The sequence below is a fragment of the Phalacrocorax aristotelis genome, chromosome 1 (assembly GCF_949628215.1).
Source record: "Phalacrocorax aristotelis chromosome 1, bGulAri2.1, whole genome shotgun sequence".
Lineage (NCBI taxonomy): Eukaryota > Metazoa > Chordata > Aves > Suliformes > Phalacrocoracidae > Phalacrocorax > Phalacrocorax aristotelis.
Window position 1 is genome coordinate 170,258,507 of NC_134276.1, and position 27,633 is coordinate 170,286,139.

The 27,633-nt window shown below is 42.1% G+C and overlaps 2 protein-coding genes across 5 annotated transcripts in view; both read left to right on the top strand.

The window, feature by feature from the left end:
- Positions 1 to 20,330: 20,330 nt before the first annotated feature.
- POC1B (POC1 centriolar protein B) overlaps positions 20,331 to 27,633 on the top strand; it is a 59,172-nt gene continuing 51,869 nt past the window's right edge. For 3 of the 4 annotated variants that reach the window (XM_075080680.1, XM_075080683.1, XM_075080682.1), the window contains exons 1-2: positions 20,331 to 20,445; positions 20,716 to 20,800. In XM_075080680.1, coding sequence (XP_074936781.1) covers positions 20,431 to 20,445; positions 20,716 to 20,800 — 100 coding nt within the window. In that variant the 5' untranslated portion in view covers positions 20,331 to 20,430. The remainder of the gene's footprint in view (positions 20,446 to 20,715; positions 20,801 to 27,633) is intronic. The other variant, XM_075080681.1, reaches the window with a different exon arrangement.
- GALNT4 (polypeptide N-acetylgalactosaminyltransferase 4) lies at positions 20,724 to 25,788 on the top strand. The gene is made up of 2 exons (XM_075080679.1): positions 20,724 to 20,800; positions 21,294 to 25,788. Exon 2 carries the CDS (start codon positions 21,316 to 21,318, stop codon positions 23,062 to 23,064), a length of 1,749 nt encoding a protein of 582 aa, XP_074936780.1. The 5' UTR covers positions 20,724 to 20,800; positions 21,294 to 21,315; the 3' UTR covers positions 23,065 to 25,788.

Here is a 27,633-nt window from a genome sequence, read left to right on the forward strand (position 1 = left end):
TGAAATGGTTATCACTAAGCTCATGAGGCCTTCATTGCCTTTCTGGTTGTAAGGTTTACTTGTCTTTCTTCTTGTAACTGAAATAAATAAAAGTGCTGTTCATCTCAGTCTGTATGGGGACTGAAATTCTTGAATGCCAGTACAGTACTGATTTAAACCTGAAATGCATGCCAATTCTATAAAATAGCTCTTGCTACAACTTCAAGCTCATTCCCTTTCAAGAGGTCATGGTGTACATGGTATTGTGACCAAGCAACAGTAACTTTTAATATAAATGCAGTTCTAGGCTGACTACTGTTTGAAGCGGCTTAAAATTCAGTATCCCAGGTAGGATGTCTACTATGCTTGTGTGTAAGGCAAATGTTAGGACACCTCATCTTGGCTTTGAGGGAGGGGTAAAAATTGTTATATAAGAGGACTCATTTTTTTTTTTTTTTTTGTATTGGTCTTAACAGGAAGAGGAAAATGCTGCATCACGGAGTAGTCTGGAGAGAACAATGGAAACAAATGCCTTTATGCCAAACCAATGGGTAAATGCAGGGGTCTGTAGCAAGTGTAAGCAGCCAAAAAATATGAACTAACAGTCTCAGACCTTCTTAGAAAAACAGGAGGTTTTCTAATGTGTTTCAAAGTAAGCAAGCAAATGTAATAGTCATGGAAGGATAACTTGTGTATGGCTGACTGTATTGGGAAGTTATTCCAAAGGCCTGATAAGTTCAGTTGCTACTGCCAGTAGTGCCAGCCTCTGCAGAACCCTAGAAGAATCAAGACCATATTAAGCCTTGTATAAATTAAGGTAGAATGTCTTAATGTCCATACTGCTTTTCTGATGCAAATACGTGGTTCTAAAGAGCTCCTGCTTTTTTCCACCTCCACCCTTTCCCCAAGCAGTGCATATCTTCTGATTTTACAGATTTCAAGCCCTCACTGAAATACCTTAACTTTGTTGGATGAGCCTGGCCAGCATGGAGGGTCCAGCTCCGACTTATCTCCAGACTGAACTGGTCTGCTTATTTGGGGCTATGTCATGAGAAATTCTGGGCCAGAATCAAGAGCCTTAGAGCTGTTCCTGCTTATCTTCTCCCCTGGACTGTATGCAGAGCTACCTAACCACCTTCTTCAAGAGACTGCAGCATTCTTCAAGGAGATGTGGCTTATACTATGTCTAAACCAAAAGCCTCCTACAGGTACTACTTGTCCTTTTTGTACAAAGTGAGGTCTAGGACAAGGATTTGCTTAGAAAAATGTGGGATGGGCTTAAACACCTGAAAGAAAACAGCATGAAAAAGGTAGTTCACTGGACAGTGGCAGCACCATTCTAGTTGCAAAGCATAAAACTACAGTTGGTGCTTACACTGCAAATCTGACAAAGCTGGGAATACCCCTCAGTAGGGGAAACAAATTGGCCGTGGATCTTAAGCTTTCATAGTAACTCAGCAGCATTAACAGATTATATATAAAAGGAGAAGCTGATATAGGTTGTCTAAAACATGAACAGCTGCAAGGAAGCAAGCAGGTTTCTCCTGCCCTGCATGGAGTGGGCACGGAACTTTGTTCTATGTCCACATACAACTTTGACACTTGTTGGTGTTCTGGGTGTATTCCTTTTAAAAGATAGACAAGGATGCTTAGCATTACAGAAGATGGGCAGTAGCTTGCTTCAGCCATATCTGATCTTCAAGATTTAGTGAATTCCTCTAACTCTTCACTACTGTTATCTGCCCCTGACATCTAGTTTTCTAAAGATCTATAAAAATGTTAGGCTGTCAAGGGTTCCTTGGCTTGCCCCTACTGGAAGACAAGGGGAATTCAAGTACTCTGAATATAGTCATCTGTTTTCCTAGGCTCTCTCTCTTACAGGGTGTGAAGCTGAAGCATGCTGGAAGACAGTAAGTACGATCACACAGAAAAACTCTGTGGCTTCCTCCTTAGCAAAGGCACAACCTTGGTGTTGCTCTATGACATTGCTAAGGCACAAAGTGAACAGTAGCTTTTCCTGTTCAAAAGCTTTCTGTGTCTCCTGTAGAGAATCAGACTATATAGTTCAAATGCTTCTAAACTTTGTGTGAATGGCTTCCCAAAACTTCTGATTTAAGGTACTACCAAAAAAAAACCACTCTACAAATAAACCCTAGAAGATACATCTGTTACCTTTGACAACTTCAGTTTTGTATCTTGACATTTTCCCTCTTCCACAAGTTGGTTGCTCTGATGGCTGTAGCATCTTCAGTTATGACCTAAGCTAATCCCCAGATCTCCTGAAGGTAAGCCACTATTTGGCTGATGTTTGTGGGGAAATACAGAACTGACTTTGAATACTGTGCTGGCAGATACTGCATAGTGTTTAGTGCTATGTATTTTAGGAGAGAACTGCAAAACTATCAATTTAGAACATTCAGATCCTTGTCATAGGACCTGTCAAAGGATACATGAGTCAGGCATAGACTGCATGAAAAAGGGAGGTCTTGGACTTCATATTTTGGTAGGAAGCGATAGAATCACAGAATGGTAGGGGTTGGAAGGGACCTCTGGAGATCATCTTGTCCAACTCCCCCCGCCTGAGCAGCTACACCTACAGCAGCGTGCACAGGACCACATCCCAGCGGGTTTTGAATGTCTCCATTCTCCATAGAAGGAGGCTCCACAACCTCTCTCGGCAGCCTCTTCCAGTGCTCTGTCAGCCTTACAGTAAAAAACCTTTTTCTCATTTTAATTGGAACTTCCTGTGTTCCAACTTGTGCCCATTGCCCCTTGTCCTGTCACTGGGCACTGTTGAAAAGAGTCCAGTTCCATCCTCCTGACACCCACCCTTCAGATATTTATAAGTATTGATAAGATCCCCTCTCAGGATTTGCTTTCTGACAACACTGCTTTTAAAGATGCAAAGGTATGAATTTACTGACTTGCCATGTATTCATTGTTAACATTCTGATCAGTGTAATAGTCTAATTCATTGAGGACCATCATCCAACAAGCACTCTATTAGTGTTTTTAAATAGAAATAAAGTACTCTGGAAAAGGTACGTTCTGTTGTATTATAATTTCCAAAAAGATGAGCAATTCCTAGTTTTTTTTCCTTTTACCAAATCAGCTAGGCTCTGTTCTAATAAATCTAGCAGTAGTACGGACATGACTTAAAACTTGTTGTCTTCTCCTTTTTCCTCTTTCCCCTCCTAGTCTGCCAAGGACTATTGTAGGGAATCCGTGAAGGACAGATGGAGTAGGAGGTGCAATTGTGGATTTGTCTCCTTTATCAACCTTCTACCCCACCTTATGATCTTCTTCAAGATCTCGCCCACTGTCACTAAACACACTGGAATACTGCGGTGCAATGTGACAGTTGGTGTTTCCAGTGAAGAGTCCTTAATGTGCTCCTTCCACTTTTTTAATCTGTGTGAAGTCTTGAAGAATTAGATTTTAGACTAAGAATGAACAACGAATGAACATAAGAACAACCACTAGAGGATGAACATTTAAGACCAAATGGTCCTCCCAGGTAGTTCATAAAAACCCGTTACCTAGCTGAGCTCTTGATGTTTGTTTGTACCTCTGTGCCTACTTATATGAAAGCACCTTGGCATATACACAGGGTTCCAGCTCTACACATAGCGGGACTTTGGTCACACTTGCAGATGTACAGGTGCTGAGAATTAGAATAACACTTTTAAATTTAAGCCTTGGGCAGGGAACTTCAAAAGCGTTATGCCTTACAGTAGACTTCTGTCAGGTATATCTTGAAGAGCTACTTCTAGTAAGAAGTCCTAAGGGCAGGGTTTTGAAAATGTGTATAAAAGGCCTACGAGGACTTAACAGGGAAAATACATGCAAAGGCAATGTAAGGTAGCTATATAATAAAACATCTACTTACTTGAAAAAAGCATAGTGATCCTGACCTCCAGGCCCCAGTACCTGGAGGAGTGACTGACCCACAACACAATTAACGTGAACAGGCACAGGCTGTGCTGTGCTGCAGATCCCTTGGCTGCAGGTAGCAAACACCTGCTTAACAGCCTGTCTTCCACCCCACCACCCAACCCCAAAAGCAAGCGTTAAGGTTTTCAGCTTTATAGGGGTCTTATTTAACCACAATGTTGCATGTGTGATGGGTGGAATCAAAAGGGGAACCACACTCTTCTCAGTGGTGCTGACTGACAGGACAAGAGGCAATGGGTACAAGTTACATGTGAAATTCTGCCTGAACACAAGACAACCCTCCCTTTTTTCTTTTTCACTGTGCAGGTGGTCAAACACTGGACCAGGTTGCCTAGAGAGGTTATGGAGTCTCAATCCTTGGAAACTCTCAAAATCCAACTAGACACAGCCCTGAGCAACCTGCTGTAGCTGACCCTGCTTTGACCAGGGGGTTGGACTAGATCTGCAGAGCTCCCTGCCAACCTTGGCCATTCTGCGGCCCTGAAAATCTTAAGCAGGAGGTGTAATTCTATAGGGTTTTCCCATTAGCCTCATGGATATTATTTCTACATATAGGTGGGATTCAACACAAATCAATCACTGAGTGATCAAACCTGAGCCAAAGTAAGGAAAGGAACTCACACTTGTCTTTCTCTTATCTTAAATTGACCTAAGCAATAGGCTTGCTGATATTTGCCTGCTGTGATGCTTACTGTGATAGCAGAGCTTGGATCACTCCTGCTATAGTAAACCTATCATCTTCTTACCAGTTGAAAATGGAATAAAAAGAATTAAAAGTTTGTCTTATGGCTAATATAAGTAACATGAAGCTTACTGCAAATTGTTACTTATGCGAACACGAGCCAGCAGCATGTGCCGTGGAGGCCAAGAAGGCCAACAGCATCCTGGCTTGTATCAGGAATAGTGTGGCCAGCAGGAATAGGGCAGCGATCACTCCCCTGTACTCAGCACTCATGAGGCCGCACCTCAAATACTGTGTTCAGTTTTGGGCCCCTCACTACAAGAGAGACATCGAGTTGCTGGATCGTGTCCAGAGAAGGGCAACGAAGCTGGTGAGGGGTCTAAAGAGCAAGTCTTCTGAGGAGCGGCTGAGGGAACTGGGGTGGTTTAGCCTGGAGAAGGGGAGGCTGAGGGGAGACCATATCACTCTCTACAACTACCTGCAAGGAGGTTGTAGTTGCGTGAGTATTGGTCTCTTCTCCCAAGTTACTAGTGATAGAACAAGAGGAAATGGCTTCAAGCTGTGTCAGGGGAGGTTTAGACTGGATATTAGGAAAAATTTCATTACTGAAAAAGTGGTCAGGCATTGGAACAGGCTGCCCAGAGAGGTGGTGGAGTCACCATCCCTGGAGGTGTTAAAAAATGTGTAGATGTGGCACTTCAGGGAATGGTTTAGGAGACATCGTGGTGTTGGGCTGACAGCTGGACGTAATGATCCTAGAGGTCTTTTCCAACCTTAATGATTCTGTGTTTCAGTGTTTTTACAGCTCTTAGAGTTGTTCTTTAGTGAACTGAACTTAAGCTAACATCTAATCTTGAAGTCTTCGGTGGCGATGTTTTTAAATTTCAGAGATGGTCAGGAATTAAGTTACTGGTCATGGATGAAAAACTCCTTGTAGGAAGCATTTTCTTTCTTTCTTAATTTATTTATTTCCAGTGAATCTTAGTAAAGGTAGGTGAATCTTAAACTAGACTTGAGATTTGCTCTTCTCCTGTTAGGAAAGAAACCTGCAGGGGAAATAACACAGAGCTTATTTGTTACTGCTCAGTGCTGAACTGCACAGATTTCTAATCCTTGCCTGTTCTCCTCTTTCCTGAGCTTATCCCATTACAGTGCAATGCAGTTCTGCAGACAGCTGTCTGGGAAGATATTCTGAGCTGTGAAGAGTGATAATAGGTTAAATCAGTATTCAAATGTTCAAAATAACAGCTTATTCAGTTATTCTTTTGTGGAGATGGAAGACTATTCAGCAGAAAACTCTTTAGCAAGGAACATTCACACCCTTTTTGTCTTTGCAGGCATTAAAGGAATGATGCTTCATTAAATAATCTGAATGAAACTTCATTAAGTTCTACTGCTTTGAGCAGGAGTTTGCAGTAGATGACTTCCCCAGGCTCCTTCCTACCTGAATTATCCTGTGATCCTATTTTCAAACTGTCTTCAGTGGGTATCTGTTAAATTTTGCTTATGCCTTCTAATATTTGTGTTTCATACTACAAGCCAGACACACTTAGCCACTTCAAGGTAACGGTCTGTAATTCATAGGAAAGCCCACAGATTTTAACGTGATCTCCAGAAAGCTCTGCTGCAGACCTGTGGAAAGCAGCTGCTCCTCAAGGAAGAAGAGGATTTCTCACTGTTATTTAGCTCTTTCAAACCTTTCAGGTATATAAATAATAAAAATTGTAACTATTTCTAAGGAAAATGAAAAGCTGACTTATTTGCAGGCTTGTGTGATTTCACTGCCCTGCTCTCTACTTAGGACTGTCTTGCGAGAACCTGCTCCTTTTTGTCAAAGCTTCTGTGGTTTTTCTGGTTTTATGTGTTTAAAATCAGTTTCTGAAGAGAAAGTTCTCTTGTAGGCATGTAAAGTTAATGAAATCTGTATTATTTTTCTAACTGATCAGGAATAAAGAGCACTGAAACTTTTTTTTCAACCATAGAAACCTATAATTTAAATGAAATTGAGAAGGTGACTTTTCTCCTTGACTTAGTTCATGGCATGGTGTTGTTACAGGCTTTTATCTAATTGAGCAAAGTATCAGTGAAATTAAATTAAATGCAACATCAGTTCTGCTGCTACATTCAAATGCTCCCTCTTTTGCCTTGAGTTACAGAAATGCTTTGTTACACTTGGAGAACTTAGTGTTATATCAGATTTGGAGTCCCTTTTTACTGGTTCTCAGATAACTGCATATAAAACTTTAAATGTTAATGTAGGAAGCCTGACATTACAAAACTGCCATTCTGGTCTTAAAAAGGATGTAATAGGAAAAAGCTTCTGTCAAATATTCCATGTATAAGCTGTAGAATGAAACTAGCTGGCTGGCTGAACAAATGTTAGAGTAATGTGAGGTGTTTCAAATAGAAATTTGACATTCTAACTATTGAAAAAATAGCTGAGTTTCTGCAAAACAGTTGTCATAGCCTTTTTTTTTTGTTATAAATAACACATTGCTTATGAAACTAAAACAAATTTAAAATAAGTATGTTTAGAAGATGTGGGGGAGTGCCTATACCACTAAATCTTAATATGCTCTGTTCTGGCTTTCTACCTTAAAGGTGCAGAAATAATTTGAATTTTCTTCTGCAGGGCCAGTATATTGCAGCAAGTTTAATTTCAAAAGTATTAATGTTTCAACAAAAGATGAACTAAACCCTACAGCAGGAGGTTAAAAGTATTCTGAACTGCCATTTTAAAAGAGCTTGGGATAGCAGGGGTCCCCAGCCATTCCTCAGGCATGTCAACACTTGAATACAATTATTACAGCTTTAACTCTCACTGACTTCATTCTTTTGAAGAAAGGGCCACAAACAGTGCAAGTCTGACTATCAACTAAATGATCATGTGTCAGCTTGATACCAATCAACACAATCTGTATTTTATATGTTGGAATGAAGAAGTGCTACAGGCTTTTTGATCACTGGATGAGAATTGTGAGCTGATAAAATACCACTTGAAAGCTGATGTAAAGTAGTATGCTCTTCATTACTGTCCCCGAAGGCAATCAGCCCAACCGATAGACTCCTCGGTGTTTGTTTTCCAAAGTCGTGCTTGATCTCTGGCAATCATTGTCAGAAAGACTGAAACGCTGAAACATACTCCTGTATGCCATCGTAAACCCGGTTTGAAATGTTGCACTTAAAATCAATCCAAGTTCAACAGTTAAGCCGTAGGCAGTTATTTCCAAACTGACGACGTTTGAGATATTGCCAAATACAAAACAAGTGCTCCTGTGGCTTTCTTGCCTTGTTTCAGTCTTGCAAGGCTTGATGGTTGTACTGTAACTTAGAAATCAGGCCTTTGAGGAAACTTCATGGAGAAATACATTTAACCACTAACCACCCAAATAAAATTATACAGCTCAAGAGGTTGGGGGGGGGGGGGGGGCAGAATAATGTTATGAAATAAAAGGGCCTAGCCATTTTAAAGAATGGAATTCAAGGGGGAAGTGTTATTTTTCTGTTAATGTTTATTGCTGATGATACTCTATCATCTCCAAGCTTTTGAACAAGCTTTGACACTTGTCGGGGTGATCTTCTGGTGCTGGGGATGTCTTTTGCTACCATAGTGGAAAGCATGGACAAGTTGCAACCTGTTAAGTATCTGTATCGTCAGCCTTGTCCGTTGTTCAGCAAAATTCTCTGAAAATTGTACCTTTCTGAGCAAATTGCTCTGCCTGGTTGCAGGGGGTGGGATCAGGTTGCAACTGAGCCTTTCACACAGCAGGATTGTAGTCCACGATGCTGGCTCAGGTTACCTCCTCTGCTCCTCTCCTCTCTTCCTGCAGCATCCCCTCAGTTGTGCCATTTCAACAGCTGCTGTGACAGTGTGGTGAACCACACCGGAACCACTCCTGGGTAAACTGCTGCTGCAGGCTGATGCTTGTAGGATGCTATTGGCTGCATGGGCTGGTCTCTGGACAGCAAAACTCAAGCAGAAGGATAATCCCCTCTGTGGCTCCCAGTGCCCCAGCAACTAGAGGTGGAGGAAGCAGCAGTTAAAATACTGTGAATGAAGGAAGTGGGGATTTGAAAGGGGACAGTGGAAAGAAAAGCATGAGCTGCGAGGAGGTTGTTGAAAGCTTCGAGGGAAGCAAAGCAGAACAGGATAGGAGTGAGAGGAGCAAAAAGAATGAATATACAATTTGAAAAGCATATATCTTAAAGCAAGCTCCACCAGCTTGAGGCATTAATGTCAGGAGTGCTTCAAATTACAGCCTCTATCATTTCATGCTTTTCCTTGAGCATTTCAGTCATCATCTTGTTTTGGTTTGGAGGAGAGCCTACTATGATCTGTGCTGCGAATCTGAATACTGAAATTCGACAACCACTATGGATCACTGTATGATTTCAATTAAGCGATGATAGGTTGGAGGAGTGTAACAAGACTAGAATACTAAATTTTCTAAGTAAACTGATGTAAGAAATTTAATCTAGTGATTTTTTTATTTAAAATACCAAAATTAAATGTGGGTGACATAATTAAGTGGTGTGTCACAGTAAAATGTGCCTATCTGCAAGTGTTCATCAGCTTTTGGTGAAGACATAAGTGTCATGATAATATTCAATACTATGGCAGAAATACTTCCTTGCAGCAGGAGTGATCTTGAAGGCAGCTCTTGTAGCAAGTGTGTAGGACCCTTTTCTGACAACAACTGCAAAATTCAAAGCACACCCTGTCTGTTCTATGGGTGCAAGAACAAGGTGTTTATACTAACAGCAAGCTGTGTTCTTCAAAACAAAAATCTAGTTAAGGATGAATTCTCTTAAACTAGAGTGAAAGTAGTCAGCAAACAAATTCTAAGTAAAAATTAGTGCAAAAAAATGCAAGCAGTGCACAGGGTAAGTTAGGTGCTATCATCTCTAACATGCTACCTTGTGATCATTTTAGCATGCATTTAATATTTTGTCTCTGTCAGAGAGATTGTGTGGTGTGAAAATACTTGTTAGATTGCAGTTTCACAGCATACTGAAGGAAAACTGTCAGGGTGAGTTGTGAACGGGCGGAAGCCATCTGAGCATGCTTCCTGTACGACTCCTGCTACTGCATCTGCAAAAGCTGTCACACCCCAATATTTATTCTAATGTTGAAAGGAAAGGTGCTATGACTTCTGTTTTCTTTTCTGTAGTGCTCAGGGATTACACTGATACTGATGTGCTGCATATCTTGCCTGCTGAGGCCCTATTGACCCTCCCCACATTTGGGACCAGTCTGCATAGTACCTGTGTGCTAACTGCCACTGTAAAATGCCCTGTGGAATCCCAACTGGATTGTGACGGAGGTTCTGGATATAATGTGTCCATATGCAGCAGCCTCGCGATTAGAAGTGTGAAAAATTATAAAAACAAGTAATGTGTTGCGATACAACAGAATGCTACAGGGAGCCCGAGCAGTGTTCTCAAAAACTTGTTTTAACAAGAAAATTAGGGTCATTCCTCCCTGATCCATTCTGTGATACTAAGCAGATGCCACCTTCTGCTTCTCTCCACTTTACAGTATATGGGTTGTTCAGCCATTCAGAAGTCATCACTCTCAAACAAAATGAGTCATTATGTTGAGTCCAGCATAAAATTTTGTAATATTAGAGCCCCTGCAAGAAGTCTTAAAACAAGCTGACACACGTCTAGCTAGGCATGTATACAGCCTTCCTGCAGGAAAGGAAAGGGAGTTTAAAAGCGTAAGGCGTGGAGTGAGGAAGATATTTGTAGTTTGGACTTTCTACTCCCAAAATGACTCACTATACTTACACGCATCATCAGTGGAATAGGGCCCATTGGTTAGATTTTTATCATTTCATAAGCATTTGACAAGATGTAACTACACCACTTACCCCAGTGTCTAGCTATCTCATTTGTGGTAGCAGCTTTTATACTCAATCTAGGCACACAAACAGAACAGTGTATTTAATAATAAAACTCCTGGGAGTCTAAAACTACTAGTGCCCCTTCATCTTTCTGCATGTATCAGCCACGCAAGTAATATTCAAGAGAAAATCTAAATGATAGGAGCAGGAAGCATCTGTGGTACTCTGTCATATTGTGGTTTTGCCAACTGTCATGCTGGAAAGCTCTTCCTGCCCAAGCAGCCAGTGCTGCAACAGCAAAAGAAAAAAAATGAAAGTACAGATGGAGGCTTTCCTTTTCCTTCTCCAGACAAAGTCCCTACCATGCTCTGGCATAGCAATGATGAACATGGATCAATCAGCATTTAGGGTTGCCTATGAAGTGGCAAAAGTGTAATCTGTAAGGTTTTCTCTCTCTCATGTGACCTAGTCTTCTCTGTAACAATCCTGAATCTGAAGCAGCTCCTACTGCTGGTCAGAAACACCTTGCATTACTCCTGTCCCCCCGAAAACTAAACTAAGGGAAGAGAGGAGTCAAGTTCTCCTAGTTCTAACAAAAATCTAGTTCAGCCCTGGTAAAATAAACTGGTGGTTCAGTCCTTAGATACATGCCACAAAGGGGCAGCAGAGGAGAGAGCAATGACATTTCTAATTCAGTGCCCAAATCGTCTCTGCACCAGTCATGAGATACAGAGTCAAAGATCCTTTTTAGAGGATGCATGGGTGGTGTGGAGCTGGGAGACTAGCATTATGACAATGCTAAACAAATGCATATTATACAGTCCTGTGCTAAGCACCTGAAGTCTCCTGGTGGGTGAGACCCTGGCCTTCAGCAAGCATTTGGCAGAAGAAACTAATGCCACAGGTAAAATGTGGTATGTACACCAGGCGGTGCAGTTGAAGACCATCCCTGCTTCACTGAGTGCACTCTTGTGCTTCCTTCTACATCTCCCTGGATACCATGTTCCCCCTCCTTTGTCACCATAAACAGACTGGTTAAACTGGAAGTCACAGCGGAGGACCCAGAAGCTCGATTGGCCTGCTGACCTCCCCTTGTGATTTTTTAACAGCTACATACTCCCTCCACTTGTAGCTGCAGGTGTTCAGGCACCAGTAGGTTCCTTGTTTTCCAATAATAGCTGCATATTGGTTTTGCTCACTTGTTTCTGTAATAACATTTGTTATCATTTCTCATCCTTTGTACCTGGCAGTTCTGGTCATTGGTTTTAAGCACTTGCTTTAGTTTTTCTGTTGTACCTTCACTGTTCACTCATATTTGATGTTTATGTGTGTTTTCCCTTAGTCTTCCTTGGGTAAGTGCAGACAAGCAAGCTTACGAAAGACAGAAAGTAAGGCAATTTCCATTTTCCCCTCCCAGCAGCAGCAGAAAAAATAAATTAGCATAGGAATCATGATGGTGGTTGTTACTGGTTGAGCATGAGGTAGCAGCTGTATGCTGACGATACAAGAAAAATTGTCTAAGGGTGTAGTTTGACAGCTTCTCTAGAACAATGTTTTGGCTAAATATTGCCAAAAAGAGCAGTCCCACACTCAGCAGCAAGCTCCAACTGCTTAATTTATGCCAGTTACCATTGATCTGATCCTGACAAGAACCAATTCAGTACACTAAACTGGTAGAACACTAAACCAACAATAAATAAGCAGCCACCACACTACTATTCATGGTGGTTTAGCTTTCTAAACCATTTCACTCCTAGGTCAGATGACCACAAATGCCAATGTGAAAAGAAGGAGCGATGATCCCCCTTTTGGCAGCAGCCGACCACTAGATTTATGTCTGGTTCGGTACTACATCTAAGTATAAATATGGTACAGGGATGCAAGAACATTCAGAATTAACAAAGTAACTTGATTTTAAAAGCACCTGAAATGAGCTAGACTTAAACTAGCATATTTAGACACACTGTCAATGCACAAAGCTTGACATACCTTACTGATCCCGGACTCCATATTAAGCTTCAGCTTGAGCTAGGAGACACTTAAACCAAATTTAGAATTTATCAACATAAGCAAGAGGTATTTAAAAAAACCCTTGAGCTCTGACTCAGGCCTAACCCACACCATGAATCCAGGCACTGCCCACATACCTATATACCTCTCGCTATAAACTGCCATATCCAAGGCAAGAAAGTTAGAAACAGCCATTCCCTTCTTCCTCCATATAACTCTGATACCACCAAAAAATATCCTCAACAAATAGCTAGTGGAAAACAAAAGCTAAGACATACTCAAATACTGGTGTGCATTTACCCAGCTAAGATGACAGAAGTGACTACCTCTCTCTTAAACTTAATGTAAAGAAAAAGTAAATAAGAAATGGGATCTGAACAAGGCATGACACAAAACATGGGTTGAATCTGCAATAATATCAGGACTATTGAACAGAAAATGTCATTAGCCAAGTGGGACTGTGTTATGCTCATTTATAGGTAATTTTGGTAAGTGGTCTAACTTAAAAAACAATGCTTATATTTCTGAATTTTATTTCTACACTATTTTGGGGGTTAAGTATTTCCTGGAGGAACAATAGTAATTTCTTGGGGCCCTGAAATCAGACTTGGGAGTCAGACATTAATTCTCTTTCTGATTTTGCTATAATCCCACATAAAATTAGTTTCTTTGGAGCGTGCATTCTCAACAGCAGTCTTCCAATAGCTTTCATCACCATGTATGCTTCTATAGAAATGTGAAAGCAAGCAAATCCCTACCTGTAGAACAACTAATAGAACTAGAAAGATACTACACAATCTCTGAATAAAAAGTACCATATTAATGTATCTGATTATTTTTGCTATAATATGCATGTCTTGCAATTTTTCATTCAATCCCACTAGTTCCCCAAAGCCTCATAGTAACACCTACACATCCCTTTCTGCTTTGTTCCTTCAAGTACAGAAAAACCCACATTCTTGTCTTTGGGCTTCACTGGTGTATCATCAACTACCCAGCGTCACTGATATACTCTGCATTATTACACAGCCTTCAGTTTATGTTTCTGTCTCATACCCTGTTTGTCCATCTACGTACAAAAGAAAATTCATTTATTTTTCTGAGTGTTTCTAACAGCTTTTTCAGTTCCTGAAACATACTGATCATACTGTAATTGGAGGCGGTAAAAACAGGTGCTTCACTACATTTTCTGTATAAAGCTAAGCTTATGGTAGTTTTCCTTTTGAAAAGCTGAGTCAAACATCATGTATTGAGGTGTTATCATGCCTTGTATTCTCTGTGTCTTCAGTTTTACGGTTGAAAACCTCACCCACACAGTTTTAATGTAGTCTGGTTTAAAACAAACCACATGAACTTATAAAATACTTACTAATATGAATTTTGCTATGTGCAAATACCAAGTTCCTTGTTAACACCCAGCAAACAGATTTACTGCCACCCTCTATTCACAAATCTGTCAGCTAAGCCAGAATTTGGTTTCACAGAGTTTGGACTTTTTTTTCTAAAACTAAGTGATCTCTGATACCTAGAGCTTATTTTTCCAGTTAAATTTCTTGTTTTAGTTTCTCTTCATGCTGTTTATTCCATTCCCCAGTTCATTCTCCTTGCCAGATTCTTTAGGTGAAGTGTTGCTTTGTGATACATACCTAAACAGATACTTTACCAAGCTAGGCATCTCCATGTAACAGTTCACTGTTCATCAATTTTCATCAACTCACTCTTGCAGTTAATATCCACATTATACTAGATGATGCTGTTGTTAAGCAGTATTAAGTGGAAGATATTCTATAAACACCATTCTATACGGCATCTGCTGAAGCATTAATAAAATTGTTCTAACCTTTAGCTACATTGTACTAAATTCTTCCAAACTTGTTCTAACACTCATGAACCCAGTAAGACACATGAATAGCTCTTGATTTTAAACACATATTACCAAACAATTTGCTAAAGTGACTTGACTCCAACGCATTTAATTTTGCAACGTGACAATTTCTCAGGTATTGTACTCAGTGGCAAAGAGCCATCATACCACGTGTATATTTAGAAAACAACTGCTTTACTTATTTTTAGAAAAGCTAGATGCAAGTGCTTTGAAATAAAAATATGTTTACCGACATACCCATGTTACTGGCAATGCAGCAGACATCACTGGTATTGATTATCTGTTAAAACATCACAAAAAAAAAATTAAGAAGGAGATAGATGTTCTTTAACTTTGGAATTGCATGTGGGTATCCAGCCAGGTAGTCATGACACTACTATAAAACACCATAATAGGATTCTCCCAGAAAATTCTGTAGTCAAACCAGTCCCGTTACCAGAAAACAATGTGGCTGCAAACATTCTCAGGTTCAAATAATGCACATGCATTACAGAGAGTATGAGTTATAATGTGACATTGGAGGTAACACTAAGAGAGTTTTACATGCAGCTCGGTGTATGCTTCAGCTGCACATTACTATGTCAGTATTTTTACTGTGCTGTTTTGGTCCTTAGGGAGAAACATTAAGGAATATAAGCCCTGTAGCCATTAGCAATATATGTAGTTTTTATACAAAAGCATCTAATTGAAAGGAACAAACAGAAAAACCCCTTTGGATAACACACCCACTTCTATACAAAGTCTAACGACTTTAAGACAAGTTCTTTTGCAGAGTAATTGTCACCCTCAGCTTCTAATCCAGATGGTTATTCGGTTTAAAGTGCTGGTTTTAAATTACGCAGTTTTCCTTTACACATATTTTCCTTCAGGCAATTTTAAGTTCTCCTATTTATCCTTCAGTACAAACACAATCTATACACTGAACAGGGAAAAATCTCAAATATCTGTCAGCTACAACAGCCCTCTGATCATTTTTGTGGCCCTCCTCTGGAACTGCTCTAAGAGGTCCATGTCTTTCTTGTGCTGGGAACCTCAGAGCTGGATGCAGTACTGCAGGTGGGGTCTCACCAGAGCAGAGTAGAGGGGCAGAATCACCTCCCTCGACCTGCTGGCCATGCTTCTTCTGATGCAGCCCAGGCCTTCTGGGCTGCAAGCACAAATTGCCGGGTCATGTCCAGCTTTTCATCCACCAGTACCCCGAGTCCTTCTCCACAGGGCTGCTCTCAGTACCTTCATTCCCCAGCCTGTATTGATACCAAGGGTTGCCCCAAGCAACACCTTGCACTTGGCCTTGTTGAACCTCCTGAGGTTTGCACGGGCCCATTCCTCAAGCCTGTCAAGGTCCCCTGGATGCCATCCCGTCCCTCAGGCTTGTCAGCTGTACCACTCAGCTTGGTGTCATCCAGAAACTTGCTGAAGGTGCACTCAATCCCACTGTCTATGTCATTAATTAAGACATTAAATAGTATTGGGCCCAAAACAGACCCTTGAGGAACACCACTCATTACTGGTTTCCATTTGGACAATGAGCCATTAACTGTAACTCAATGGATGCAGCCATCCAGCCAATTCCTTATCCATCTAATAGTCCATCCATGAAATCCATATCACTCCAATCTAGAGGCAAAAATGTTGTGGGGAACATATGAAAGGCTTTACAGAAGTTCAGGTAGATGACATCAGTTACTCTTCCCTTGCCCACTGACGCAGTCACTCCATCATAGAGGGCCATTAGATCAGTGAGGCATGATTTGCCCTTGGTGAAGCCATGCTGGCTGTCTCTAATCACCTCTCCATCTTCCATATGCTTTGACATTGCTTCCAGCAGGATCTGCTCCATGATCTTACCGGACACGGAGGTGAGGCTGACTGGTCAGTAGTTCCCAGGGTCTGGGTGTGTTATTCCCTTTTCTGCAGCCACTGGGGACTTCACCTGACTGCCATGACTTTTCAAATATGATGGAGAATGGCTTAGCAACTACACCTGTCAATTCTCTTAGGACCCCAGGATATTTCTAGACCATATGTTTCTTAGACTAAATGTAACATCATGTATATTCTAAATCATCCTTGCATTTCAAATCTATATGTACCTACTTGATATCTTTTTCTTTTCCATGTTCTTGCTGCTGTTGGCAAACAGACTTTAATGGGATTTTGACAAGAAAATTTCAACACAACCAAAAAACCACCAGTACTCCACAAGTTACTTTACAGTCTTAATATTTACTTTCATAACCATTTTGATGTAGGAGAAAAAAAAGGTAGGATCAGAGGTTGGAAAGATGCTGGGGGCATACGGTATAATGGTTCTAAAACTGCAAGACAGCCTGTAATTAAATCTTTGTGCCCTGAGACTACATTCTTTTCCTGCATGTAGGTGGATGAATAACCGACACCACGCTGGGAAAGCGTATCTCACACTCCCCTCTAGAGCCCACAGCACACTACCGCCTGCTTCTGTCCCCTATCTGCCAACAGCCTGAGGGCCAAAGGCCTCTCTGGGGGTCTGTCTGGGCAGATCTGCTGCTAGCACAGCTGCTCCCAGTATGGTCCCACATAAGTAAAGTTGGTCTCCTCACATTTATTTTGAATTAGGATTGACATTAATTTAAAACTCCTCATTTTAGATATGCCAGAATTTTAGGTGGGCTAGTATATTACATTTGCACCTTGTGTACATGCATTTGATTATCTCGATTATTATGAAATCATATGTGATCAGTGTAATTCATGTGTGCATTGCAACATACAAGCACAAAGGCTACCAAGTTTGTCTATGTGTCCTTGAATTCCACATGTACTTTTACTAGATCCTTTCCTACAGTGACCACACAGCCTGCAAGAACCTTGAGTTTCAATCTGAAAGCATTCCTCCGTATACAAGATTTCTGTTTGGACATACATTACCTTAACACAGTACCTGAGAATAAAACTTCACAGCTGCTGAAACAACAGCCTACTGAGACATGACACTTGGAAGATATTTTCTGATGCACCATTTATCATTGCCATCACAGTGCACAACTTAATACAAGATTGTACTTGTGTATCATGGAACAGTCATTCTCAAACTTAATAAGACAATGCCAGCTCATAATTGAATTAGATTATTAGGAGTTACAATAATCTTAAAATCATTCTAAAAATAAAATCTATGCATGCTAATGAGAAAAAACAATCAGCAGAGAAACTATTACCTGCCACCTTTATAACTACAGTCATTATAGGTAATTATATGTCTGTGGCAAGGGAATACTTTGCTTCCTACAAGCATTTGGGAGTCTTCAAAACACTCTCAGGTGAGGAGAAGCAGCAAAGAACAGACAACTTTGTAAGCCCTACAATTTGAGAAACACTCTTCCAGCAGTTTGTACAAAGAGGGATGCTGCCCTCTTTCTCTCAGTAATTGCAGTCCTTCCTTTGCTTTATGCCTATCACCTGGAACTTTATAATTCAGGAATTTTGTGGGCAGGCACAGATGCCAGTTCATAGCTAGAACCCCAAAATGAGTAAAGGATACTGAGCTGCTGGAAGTGTGGCAGCTGTGAAGAAGGCAAATGGAAAAAGATTCAGTATGACTGGGAATTGTCATTTAGCTCAGCTTGTAAATAAAAAACCATGTGCTTCTGCCCACTGGGTTTTAAGGCGCTTCCAGAACACATCTGAACCTGAGAGCTTATGGTACCAGAAATACTGAGATACCATAATACACGATTACAACAGCACAGAGGGTAGTTTCTGTCATTCAAGAGAAGGAAAGGGAAAGGGAAATGGAACAGAGAAGGGGAAGGAAAGGAAAAGAGAAACAGAGGGAAGTGGAACATGGAATAACTTAAGATCACTCAAAGTTTAGTACTAAACCTGCTTTCCAGAGGGATAGGATCTAAATGCAGCTTGGCTGCCTCCCTGCTGAGAGGCATCGTTCACAGCTGATAAACCCTGGGAGAAAGAGGATAGTTGGGAAAACAGTTGAGAAAGGACTGGAAGACTTCAACAGTGGTGAAGAGGCCAAGTGAATTAACTAGTTAACTCACTGCTCCTGCAACGTGGTTGAATGTGGGACATCTAAGTCTTATCATTACCAACTTTTTTCAATGCTACATTTTCCTTTGTGATAACTAAATCATGGGAGCTAACACAAAGGGATGGGTGAGTAAGCGGTGTAGAAAAAAACCCCAAATTAAACAAAACCAAGAATAATGACATAAAACTGTAGCTTTAGTTAGGACCAAGTTAAAGTCAATGTTTCCTGTCCCACCACTTACTTTTTAAGAAAACTTTTATGTTCTGAAGCTGTAAAGGCAAATTATCAGCCTGCAAAACATCAATGTAAGGAGTTGCTAGCAGATTTTCACGGAAACCTTCTTATATACTTGGTGTAGTAAACCTGCTTTTTTAAATCACTTTTAAAATTATTATTTTAAATATGCATTTCATGGTTAAACACAATTGATTTGGAACTGCCCTATAAATGGCAGATCTTACACAGTGGCCTAGTTACTGAACTGATTCTGTAGATGTAAGAGTTTAATATCAGACGAAACTGTGTAAAATGCACACTGGATTTAAAAAAAAAAAAAGGTAGTTGCAGTATAAGTTACTTCTTCACAAACACTTGCATATTGAATGACAGTTTTGCTATCATAGCCTTGACGTCAACCCTCTTTTTGCTAGCATAGTGATTGGAAGAGTACTTTTTTCAGTGAGATTGGTTCCCTTCTCTAGCTTACCATGAAACTGCATAAACATTCACAGCACTAACACCAACATTTCTGTGGTTTTATTTTTTTTTAGAGGGAGTTGTACTTTTTTAGAGCATTAAATGACTGTTTAAAGACAACTCTGTATGATATGAACACGAGTGCTGACTCAGAAATCCAGAAAGTATTAACAGGCTAAGAAACAACTGGAAAAAAGACAGAGGCCAAACTACCCAAGGTGGTGAGAAGGGGCTTAAGTCGTAACTATAAAAGTTTAAGTATTGCTTAGCTCTACTGCCTAATATTTATCTAACTGTGATACAAGATGATTGAAACGAAGAGTCCTGAAGTCTTGATTAGGACAGAGGCTAACAATTAGCAAGGAGGCCTGGAATCTCCCAGTGAAGGATAAATTCTTGATACGGACAGAAACTTGCCTCAAGAACCAGCTAAAACCGACCTTGCCGTTTGGACAAGAGCCAAGAGTAATTGAGTGTGCGCAAAAACAAGGGGTTACTAGCCGTGACAAAGAGGAATCGTCAGCCAAAGAGGAATCATCAGCCTCCATCCCCACGACCCCCTGCGACCACCGCCATGAGGCACTGCGCAAGCGCAGTTGGGAAAGATTTATGGAAATGACTCCTTTAGGCTAATTTTAATATGAAGCGGGGACAGGTCATGAATATGTATAGGCATATTGGGAAACCTTATGTATATGTAACACTTTGCTGTATAAATCCAAGACCAGCTACCACGTGGGTGCGCACGATTTTGGCTGGATGATCCCCTGTGCTGCCCAGCACTGAATAAACATACCTACCATACAACCTTAGCGGTTGTGGAGTCTGTTTCCGCACGTCAGTGGCTTAATACAAAATCCACCTGAGGTGTTCAACAGGGCTACCCTGCATCAATTGATAAGTCACAAAATCGAGGTGACGCGGGCCAGATCTTCCACTAACTTTAAAGTTTTTTCTTCTTTCAGGTTTGCTTTTGGCTAACCCGCAGGAAAAGGCCCCCAAGGACAGGCAGGCGAAAGCGCACTCCGCCTGCAGCCACGCCAGTCGCGGCGCCTCAGGGCCCCCGGGGGCGGCGGCCCAGGCGGGACCCAGGAGCCGTTGCCAGGAAACGCGAGGGGAGCTGCTGTTCTGTGCCTTTAAGAGGGAGTCGAGCACCTACACGACCGATAGGCGGCTCTGAGGCCCCGCCCCCCGCGGGGCGGCCGGCCAATGGGCGGATGGAAGAACGCGGCGTTGGCGCCGCGGACGAATTCGGGGCTCGGCCGGCTGCGCCTGGAGCGCGGGGGGTTTGACGGGCCGCCGCTCCGTTCCGCTCCGGCAGCTACCGTTGCTGCGGTGTCCCGCTCCGCCCATGGCCTCCGCGCTGGTAAGGGGTCGGCCCCGGCCGTGGGCAGCCGGGACGATGCTGTGGCGGGCAGGCGAGCTGCGGCTACCGGCCTGCGAACGGGCACCGCGGCCGGCGGGTGTCGCCCGGAGCCGCGGGCTGCGCCGCCGCCGCCGGTGGGAGCGCTGAGGGCGCCGGGCCCGCTGGGGGCCGTACTTGCGCTGCGCGCGGGACGTTAACAGCTCCCGAGCGGGGGAGCGGGAGGGGGTTGTTCTCCCGCCGGAGCCTGACGGCGCGCGCCCTCTCCCCCAGGAGGACCCCGTCCTGATCCGGCCGTTCCGAGGCCACAGAGCTGCGGTGACGGGCGTCGCCTTCAACGCGGACGCCGCGGGGCTGGGTGAGTGCGGCGGGCGGGCGGCGGGGCCAGGCGGCGTTTGCCTTCCCGGGCGGGGCGGCTCCCTCCCTCCCCCCGGCAGCCGGCCGGCGGAGGCGGCGGGCAGGTCCGGGCGCGGAGGCGGGGCGGGCTCCCGCGCCGGCCGGGCGGGCCGGGGAGTCTCTGCCCCTTTCTTAAGCGACAACTTTTTGAGCAAACCACAAGGCGGGAGGAGGGGTTTGTCCCGCGGCGAGAGGGGAGGAGGAGGAGGAGGAAGTAAGCGAGGGGAGCGCCAAGGCCGGAGGGGCGGGGGGTTGCTCCGCGCCGCCGCTGCTGCCCCGCTCCCTCCGCCGCCCCCGGGAGCCTCTGGGCCCACCACGGAGGGACCGGCTGCGAACTCGGCCGGCGGCCCGGGCCCGGAGCTGGGAGGGCCCGCAGCCTTCTCCATCCCTCCGTCTCTCCCTCCTGGGGGCGTGGGGGCACCAGCAGTAGTTCACGGAGCTCCCCTCTCTGCTAGGGGCTGCTTTTAATTGCCTACGATGAGGATCCGACTGGCCAGAAGATGGACGTGGGTCCGCAAAAGCTGCGTGTTTCTCGGCTTCTTGATGATCGCTTACTTTGTGGTCGAGCTGTCGGTTTCTTCCTTCGGTGCCTCCCTCGCCGGGGAGAGCATCACCAAAGGGAAATGGGAGAGGCGCTTTTCTGACAGAGCAGAAGCTGTGGATTTGGCTCGTCCGGTTTATGACAAATCCCCGCCTGATCCTTATGCCCCGGGAGAATGGGGAAAGCCCTCTCGCCTGCAGCTGAGTCCTGAGGAAAAGAAACACGAAGAAGAGCTGATTGAGAGGTATGCAATTAATATTTACTTGAGTGATAAAATCTCTCTCCACCGGCACATTGAAGATAATCGACTGAGTGGCTGTAAAGCTAAATCTTATGACTACAGAAGACTGCCCACAACATCTGTTATAATTGCTTTTTACAATGAAGCCTGGTCAACATTGCTGAGGACGATACATAGTGTTCTTGAAACATCACCTTCAGTGCTTCTAAAAGAAATTATACTGGTGGACGACTTGAGTGATAAAGTGTATTTGAAGGCTGAACTTGAAAAATACATAAGCAGTCTGAAAAGAGTTCGTTTGGTAAGAACCAACAAACGAGAAGGACTGGTTCGTGCACGCTTGATTGGCGCTACCTTTGCGACTGGTGATGTCCTCACGTTTCTGGACTGTCACTGTGAATGTGTCTCTGGCTGGCTGGAACCACTGCTTGAGAGGATTGCTGAGAACGAGACCGTTATTGTTTGTCCAGTCATTGACACTATTGACTGGAAAACATTTGAATACTACATGCAAACGGCAGAGCCCATGATTGGGGGGTTTGACTGGCGGCTGACGTTCCAGTGGCACTCAGTGCCTCAACACGAACGTCTGAGGCGCAAATCTGAAACTGACCCAATCAGATCCCCAACTATGGCTGGTGGCTTGTTTGCTGTCAGCAAGAAGTATTTTGAGTACTTGGGTACCTATGATACAGGAATGGATGTTTGGGGAGGGGAGAACTTAGAATTGTCGTTTAGGGTTTGGCAGTGTGGAGGCATGTTGGAAATTCATCCGTGCTCCCATGTAGGCCATGTGTTTCCAAAGCGTGCACCCTACGCTAGGCCGAATTTCCTTCAGAACACGGCACGTGCTGCTGAGGTGTGGATGGATGAGTACAAAGAGCACTTTTACAACAGAAATCCTTCAGCAAGAAAAGAAAACTATGGAGATATTTCTGAAAGAAAGATATTAAGAGAGCGTTTGAAATGCAAGAGTTTTAACTGGTATTTAAAAAATATATTTGCTGATTTGCATGTACCAGAAGATCGTCCTGGCTGGCATGGTGCTGTCCGCAGTGCAGGAATAGCTTCAGAATGCCTCGATTATGTCTTACCAGAACATAATCCTACTGGGGCTCACCTTTCTCTTTTTAGATGTCATGGTCAGGGAGGCAATCAATTTTTTGAATACACATCAAATAAGGAGATTAGATTTAACTCTGTAACTGAGCTATGTGCTGAAGTTCCTGAGCATGAAGACTTCATAGGTATGAGGAGCTGCCCAAAAGATGGATCTCCTGTCCCAGAAATTATTATATGGCATTTCAAAGAAGATGGGACTATTTACCATCCTCATTCGGCAAAGTGCCTTACTGCTTATCGTACGGCTGAGGGGCGTGCTGATGTGCAAATGAGAACCTGTAATGCTGCAGATAAAAATCAGATTTGGAAGTTTGAGAAATAATCACTGCCAGTGATATGGATTGACTGGACTGTGACCTCCAAGGTTTTTACATGCATGAACAGATAATGACGTTTGATTGTATACCTTGGAATGTCTTCAATCATTTCTGTAGTGGTATAAAAACTGTATCTGCTGTGGTGAACTGTATGGGAAGCAAAAGTAAATACTGGGGTTTAGTTTCTAAAATGTTGAATACAGATCTAATGTCCTTTATTTTTGTAAAATTTTGATCCATTATTTTCTTACTTTAGTCTGTCTTGATTGTGGTAAAACAAAGCCTTTTCAGTGCCTGAGGAAGTTTGTTTTTGTTCTTGATTTTTTTTTTTCCCCTTAAGTTATATACGTTAAATCTGGAATATAATGTTACATGAAAGTAAAGGACCTGTACTGGCGGAAGTAAAGGTTAAGGTTCTTGCAGTGGAATTGGCTGACCTATGTTGCAGATACATTATAACATATGTGTCTAACAACCTAAGTAATGCTACAGTATCATGTGATTGGGTTGACATTGATGTGGAAGGTTGAACCTTAAGCCTTGTAGTATTCTGTAGTTTTCTGGGAATCTACATGCTCTTAAGGGTTTCAGGGTGACAACTAGCTATATTACATTGAAAAAAAAGGAAGGTTTTTTTTAGTAGATGGGCTTTGGCACTGTTGTGCAGTCTTGTGCCTATTCTGGAAAACTTAGCTCATGAAGGTGAGTCAGGAGCTCTCCTGTTTGGAGAAGGGCGTGGTAGCAGTGGAACCAAGGACATGCTGGTGGTACCGCAAATGGGAAGAGATAGGGATGGCTACAAGTAAGAATTCTGTTTAAAAGTAATGAAGAAGGAAAGAAAGCACAGAATTGCATTAGCTATTGCTGTTTCTTACTCTAATATTTACATTGCCTCTGTGTAAGCTTTCGCAGGTAGAGTTTTGAATTAATGCAGCATATGCTGCCACTTTCTAGGCACCATAGTACCATGGGAGACCTCGGGTAAGGTTGGGTAGCTGGAGATCCTGAAGCGAAGGGAGTTGAAAAGGCAAAAGGGAGCTTGGAGGAAACCAAGATTTGTTGGTTAGATGGTTCACAGAACAACTTATTTAAAATGTTTTCTGTATCCTCTTACACTGAGTTTTGAAGAATATTGATTCTTGAATTATGTCACTAATCTTTTGAGCGTGATTATAGACAATAGATGTGATATATCTATCATGTATTTGAGAAAAAAATCTTGTGTTATTATCTGTGTTTTGTGCTTTATATGATTTAAGTTGAACACTTATCTTAATGTTTCAGGCATTCCAGCTTTTTTGATTACTTTCACTGAACTGATAAATGTTCTTCAGTCGCCACAGTGTAGTAATTCTTGATGTGGGGCTGGTAGGTAGGAACTTGAGCTAGTGAGCAGTGAGAATCTGGACACTTGAGGAATGTAGTAGGTGTGCATTTGCTGCAGGTGTTAGTAGGTAGAAGGTTTAAAAGGAAGCAAGTGAGACCTGAAATAAGTGAAGATTTGCTAAAAGTAAAGCAGGACTAAATTAAGACATATTCTTGAATCTTAGTGGGTTTAAAGAGTTGAGAGGTTTGGGTGTAAGAAGGTGAAGATAGAAGGGGAACAAAAGCAAATTTGGAGCTGTGGATGTAGCGTTGAATCGTGCTAAAAATGCTTGCCACTGTGTGGCGTGGATTGGTTTAAGTCTTGAACTTATTTTTAGGAGGTTACTTGCAGTTTGATTTTTTTTTTTTCTTTTTTTCCCCCCAAGCTGATTTTTTTGTTTTTGGAAAAGGGAACTTTTTTACTATATAAGGGAGACATTCCTGAAAAATTCCATTCCACTCTGCAGCAAGGAATTCTTTTGTGGACCTACAAGTTATAAACTGTTTGTCAAATTTCAAAAGGCAGCCAGTCATTATGTACTGGGCCAATAAATTATACTAAGTATGTGCTTTTGTGAAAAGCTTGCTGTGAACTACTACAGTCAATAGAAATGACAGGTAAAAGGCCTGAGTTCTCCTACATGGTAGAGCATAAGTTGTATGTGCAATGCATGTTTCCTCAGATGAAAGTTATTGAAGTGTGAATAGAGACTATGCAACTTTTGTACAATTAACTTTTTTAGGACTTAGCAAAAACTACATTTCATATAAAGAGCTACCTTCGTGTTAAAACTGACATTCAAAGTGTTCCTTATCTATTTAAGCAATAAGTCTGAGTGAATCTGCCTCTTAAAGTTTGAAAAGTTATTCTCTCTGTATGCATCTGAACACTTCTTCCTTCTCCCCCCCACCTCCCATTTTGTTTTTGTAGTTATTAAAAAACTAAAAGTGGGGGAGAAAAGGCAAAAGTAAATAACCTGGTCCTCAAATAATTAAACAAACTTATTCTGAATGGGAATAAAAAAAAACTTTGGGGATGTGGGGGTGGCTGGAGAAAGAGAGAAGGAAAAAAACCCAGACTTGCCATTGCCATTTCAAGTTCAACTAGTTTAGAACTGAGTTGCAATTCTACAGAAATACTCCAGTCAGGTTGTTTCTCAGTGTGTACTGATTTCTGGAAAATCTGAAACTCTGAAAGATTTTCTATTCTGTTAGACTTTGGAAGTTTGGGGAACACTTGTGTATATTTTAAGCTACTGATTTTGAGTGACTTATAGGAAATTGAATGTAAACTTAACACTGAATAAATGTGGGAGGGCCTTGGGGTTTCTTTTGGAAAAATAAAATCCAGAATGAAAATTAAATGCTGACTAGTGTGCTGACTCTTTCCAGTTCTCTTCCACTTATGTAAGTACATACAGTATACAGCAAAAACCATAATGAACTTGAATTTCATGGGAGCTATTAAAAGCTCCTCATAACTTATCCACTGTGCTTAGAATCCCAGATCAGGTCCCTTGACAGAGGTTTGATTAATAACTGTTTTTCTCCAAGTTGGAAATCTTGCAAATAATTTAAATGTGTGTTTATCATGACATTGCACCATCTCACACTGAGATTTGCAGGGTTCCTGTAAAGCATGTGGGATTCTAGTGGTTGGTGGTGTTTGAATATTCACACATACGTTATGTGCACAGCCCTGTACTCCATTTGACCTGTAACTCTTGCACTGGGCAAGTTAATTATATTGATGATGCTTTGGTATTTGGGAAAACAGGGTGACCAAGGGGTACATTGAGCTATTACAGCCTGGCTGAGTATGTTTTTTCTGATCTTGTGCACAACTTTCTTATTGCCATTACTGTGGTACTGTGGGAAATGGGAGTGTAATGGTAATTCCATACTGTGGCAACTTACCTCATCATATATACATGTCTATATATGAAAATGTATACTATCAATATTCACAACTTATAAATTGAACTTGGTTTCATTGCGAATACCATAGAATTTTTTTCATGGCAGATATCTGTTTAGAGAACTGCAGCAAAGCAGTGTGTAAACTCGGTCTTTGCGTAAGGCTAAGTCTTTATTCTTTGGTGTTAAATTGTTATGACTCATCACCAGAAAAACAAATTACCTAGAGATGTGTGAGCTATGCTTGGGTGTGTACAGAAAGCACTGATGTTTAAAAAAAAGTCACTGAGGTTATAAATCGGGTTAAGTTGCATATTGGAGTCAGCTCAGTATGAATTTTCAGCTTCTTTCTTTCTAGTTACATTTTGCAGTTGATCAAATATTTTCATTGACCAGCAAGGACAAACTTTGTCTTTCACATCTAAAGATGGTTCTGGCTATGTCATGTTTGCTCTGAGGAACATGTGCAACAGACCTGTTGGTGGTACAGCCCATCTTAAAAAAGTGTGCTGGACCTCTTGTTTCAGTTCCTTGGATATCTGCTGTGGACCACTTACCGGTGGTTGGGTAATTGAAAGTCAGACTGTCACACTGGCATGCTTAGCAAGTGCCTACAGAACCGAACAACTGGATCTGGTCTGCATTGCTGTAGGACCCCACATGTAATCTGTCCTGGAAGGTTCTTACTCCCCTCCTTTTGAACACTTAAATGTATAGACAACATGAACTTGAGGGGAGTTAGGGGCATAAAAGGATAAAGAAGCAATTCTTAAGATGCTGTGCCTGAGTAAATTGAAGAAGTGTTGTTATAAAGTAGGCAAAATCCCTCAAAATGGAATAAAACTAGAGAAGTTTATTTGATAATAGTAGATTATCCAGTAGATTTTTCATGTATAAAACTGTTTTTAAGGTTAGTATTCATAATGGACCTTATTACTGGCAATGCTGTTACCCTATAGACTCGTGTATTTAGTGCCTGTGGTTAGCTAAGATACAATGTTTACCATCCAGCAAAGTGCCTAGGTGTTAGCCGTATGGACCAAAGTTGATTTTAGTTTGCTTGCCTAATCAATAGCCTGGCTTGGTTGAGCCTTGTTAACGGTAAAAGAACCTGGCTTCCTTGGCAGGATAGGGGCCAAAGTTGAATGTAGATTCAGAGTTTTGGCTTAGAGTTTCCATATCTGGGTTTATGCCTCTCATACTGTTTGGATATAGGCTCACATCAACCTGTGTTCCTTAGGAAAATAATTCTGCTATGGATCTCAGTAACTCCCCCTTTCCTGTGCAGGTTC

Bases quoted from the DNA above. Each gene is read 5' to 3' on its own strand.
- GALNT4 (XM_075080679.1), top strand. From the start codon at position 21,316: ATGAGGATCCGACTGGCCAGAAGATGGACGTGGGTCCGCAAAAGCTGC.